At 46.5% G+C, this 3,961-nt stretch overlaps 1 protein-coding gene across 1 annotated transcript in view; it reads left to right on the forward strand.

Moving 5' to 3' along the window:
* The first annotated feature begins 3,169 nt into the window (after positions 1-3,169).
* MMP24 (matrix metallopeptidase 24) overlaps positions 3,170-3,961 on the forward strand; it is a 166,481-nt gene continuing 165,689 nt past the window's right edge. The window contains exon 1 of the mRNA XM_066586649.1: positions 3,170-3,510. Within this exon, the coding sequence (XP_066442746.1) occupies positions 3,391-3,510 (120 nt within the window). The 5' untranslated portion in view covers positions 3,170-3,390. The remainder of the gene's footprint in view (positions 3,511-3,961) is intronic.

The following is a 3,961-nucleotide window of genomic DNA, read 5'->3' on the forward strand; positions in this document are numbered from 1 at the left end:
CAGGCAACACATAAACACCTGTATCAAATTAACTCGGGCAAGGCCGGGTATATCAGCTAGTAGTTAATAGGGCTAATTTCATCTGACAGACTTCCTTTAACTTTAAAACTCAACACAGCACCCCTCTCATCTGTGTTGCAGTACCAGACTCAGCCACATAGACTTGAATGCCGCTGTGCAGATCATGTGGGTCTTGGGGATCCCAAATCCAGATCACATATTACTGGCCCATATAAAGAAAAAAACTGAGTGAATACTTTGACTTTTCTATCTAATTATTTTCTAATAAAACAGCACTTTGTTTCATTTAACTTCATGATTAAAGTTAAAGATGATTAAAAAGTTTCTTTTTTCTGCTTTTATTCTTGTTTTCCAGCAGTCACTTTTTATAATGGTGTTCTTTTTGAGCATGTTTCAATTTGATGCATTCTCATTAGAAGAATTATTCATCAATTATGCGCAAACAGTTGGAGCATGCTCTCTTCACCATTATATTGCTAAGTGGTTGAAGAAAAATCAAATATGGCTAATCAACTTCTTGGCAGATATTGATCTCCTAATTGATATTTTTGTACCTTTAACGAAGTCAGTGCTCAGAAAATGCATTAAAATTAGCCATATTGGGTGGGTTTTATCTAACTTCAACATGTACCATTATTTTATTTGTATTGCTATATTAGTCTAGCCTGTGACCTTTATTGAAATGAATGGGTACCTTAAACAGAGACCTTTGGTTGGCGTGAGTGTAGAGAGGATCAATCCACAGTTCTATAGCTATGTTGTTTAGCCTTTTTGCTGTCTGTCTGTCTATCTATCTATCTGTCTGTCTATCTATCTCATGTAACGAACTGGAGACGGCTGAAAGTAGTTTAAGTGGTCACGCCAATACTGTCTTTGTCACGCTGGTTGCTACCCTGCCCAAAAATGGTGGCTCATACTCGTTCCCTCGTCGGTGTAGTTAGGGTATGTCCGTTGTGACGCCAGTGCCTCTTAGCGTTGTGCAACGATGAGATAAACAGTCCCAAGCGCCTTAGTGAAAGCGGAGGCACACAGTTTACTTGTAGCTTGGAAAACAGGTCAAAGTCCAATACAGGCAACCACATACAATTGCTTCCACATTCTTGTTGGAATACAGAAAACGGGGTAGCCAGGCTAAGTAATCTGGCAGTTAGTCTTAAGAGGTTATTCATGGAGGAATGCAGGGAATAGGACCGCCTCTCTTGTAGACACTCTGACAGATTAAACTTAAAGGGGTTGTCCCGCGGCAGCAAGTGGGTCTATACACTTCTGTATGGCCATATTAATGCACTTTGTAATATACATTGTGCATTAATTATGAGCCATACAGAAGTTATAAAAAGTTTTATACTTACCTGCTCCGTTGCTGGCGTCCTCGTTCCCATGGAGCCGACTAATTTTCGCCCTCCGATGGCCAAATTAGCCGCGCTTGCGCAGTCCGGGTCTTCTGCAGTCTTCTATGGGGCCGCTCGTGTAGAATGCCGGCTCCGTGTAGCTCCGCCCCGTCACGTGCCGATTCCAGCCAATCAGGAGGCTGGAATCGGCAATGGACCGCACAGAAGCCCTGCGGTCCACGGAGACAGAGGATCCCGGCGGCCATCTTCAGCAGGTAAGTATGAAGATGCCGGACCGCCGGGATTCAGGTAAGCGCTGTGCGGGTTGTTTTTTTAACCCCTGCATCGGGGTTGTCTCGCGCTGAACGGGGGGGGGGTTAAAAAAAAAAAAAACCCGTTTCGGCGCGGGACAACCCCTTTAAGACTGCAGTGGCTGCTTTCCTACCCGCTGACAGGCAAACCTTTCTGGGCTATGTTCCTTCAGGACAAGGTTGCTGAAAAACTGTAGATGACTCCCTCTCTGTCCTCTCATCCGAGCGACTCCATGGCTAGGCTCCCCCCATTTCTTGACTCGCAGCCTAGGCCATGCACTCCCACAGCCTGGGCCAGCTTGGGCTCTTAACTCTCTCCTCTCACTTTCCCATTCTCTCTTTTTCCCGTTATTCTTTTTATTCTCCTCTATTCCACCCCCGAGCTATCTTTTATACCCACCCCTTTAACCAATCCAGACGAAAGGGAAAATCTACTTGACCAATCCCAGTAGGAGCTAAGGGGTGATTATTGAACAGTCACAGCCATTCAGTGAATGACATCACTAAATGGCTGTGATTGGCTCATCGAACGCCAGCGGTAATTGGCTGGCGCTCGATCCAGTACTCGCTTTGCTGGAAGTGGGGTATTCAAATCCCCATCACCAGAAAGAAGAAGATAGTGCAGAGGACACAGGAGACTGCCCCATCACTGCCGGAGACCAGTAGCTCGAGGCACTGGGACACCGTGGACCCCCCACGAAAAGAAGACACTGTGCCTCTTTTGGGGTAAAAATTCACATAAGACAGTGTCTTATTTTCGGGTAAACACAGTATATCATACTTATTTCATATCTATCTATCTAGGAAAGACTACTCAAAGTGACCTCCTGCTACGATACATACATGGTACCATGATTGGACCGGTGTTAATTCCAGGGACTCTCAACGTGGATCAGTACCTGAATCTCCTGCATATGGCGGTGGATGACTGCCTGGTTGATCTGCTCCTATATGGGACACCAGTACTGAGATATAGCACTGGATCAGTATATCCCATCCCTCGACAGGCACCATATAACCAGTTATGTACCTGTCAGTGGATTTAATATTATGGCTGATTGGTGTATAGGGTCATCTGCCTCCTAACAAGGCTGAACTGAGAATCACTGGAGTTCCTGCAAATAGTATAATGGAGAAAAGTTTTTCTTTGTTCCCATACTTTTCTTCTTTAATGAATTTCCTGGCTTAGTAGCAGTCTTCGTACTGGCGCTAATCATGGAGGGCAAGTGTCACTGATGGTGATGAGACCATAGAACGTGGCTCTAACAATAATCATCAGCAGGTAGTGCAGGGTCACGCGACCTCCTCCTCAGCATCCTTCTAGTCTTAGCTCTGCCCCCTTCCTCCTATTGGCTGGCGCCCTGTAGCCGCTCTCCTCCCCGCATCCCTCCAGTGCTGGCCCCGCCCCCCGTATCCTATTGGTCCCCGCCGAGTGACTCTTCTCCTCGGTGCGCTGTTACTAGGGCATCATCTCTCCCCCCGTTCTGTACTATGAGCAGCCGCCGTGTGATGTGACGGAGCTGGCTGCCCGGTACGCCGAGGTCGGCCCGCCCCTCCCCGTTCTTGTCCCGGGGATGGGCGCCTCACCTGCCCGCAGGGCTGTCATGCCTACCAAATAACGCGGCGGCGGCGCCCATCCTCCTCCAGTGGCGGGGCCCCGCTCCATCCCCGGGTGTGCATGTGATCCCCATGTAGTGCCGCAGCTCCCTCCACCCAGAGCCACCGTGATGGCTGAGCCTGGCATCAGGAGACGGAGACTCAAGCTGCTGGGATTGTGCATCCGAACCTGCGTGCTGCAGATCTTCGTCGTCTCGGTATTTGGGGAAGAGAAGACCTTCATTGTGGAGGTAGGTCACCGCGGCGGCGGGTGTGTGCCACATCTGTGCTGCATACATGTCAGGGGCTACATACTGTACTACTACATAGACACTGCATGCACTCTACATACATGTACATAGCGTCATACATGGCAGCTACTGCATACTGATACAAGACACATCTACTAATATCTATCTCATATCTATCTATCTATCTATCTATCTATCTATCTATCTATCTATCTATCTATCTATCTATCTATCTATCTTTCTATCTCATATCTATCTATCTATCTATCTCCTATCTATCTATCTATCTATCTATCTATCTATCTATCTATCTATCTATCTATCTATCTATCTATCTATCTATCTATCTCATATCTATCTATCTATCTATCTATCTCATATCTATCTATCTATCTATCTATCTATCTATCTATCTATCTATCTATCTATCTATCTATCTCCTATCTATCTA

Source organism: Eleutherodactylus coqui, chromosome 13 (genome assembly GCF_035609145.1).
Source record: "Eleutherodactylus coqui strain aEleCoq1 chromosome 13, aEleCoq1.hap1, whole genome shotgun sequence".
In the NCBI taxonomy this organism is placed as follows: Eukaryota; Metazoa; Chordata; class Amphibia; order Anura; family Eleutherodactylidae; genus Eleutherodactylus; species Eleutherodactylus coqui.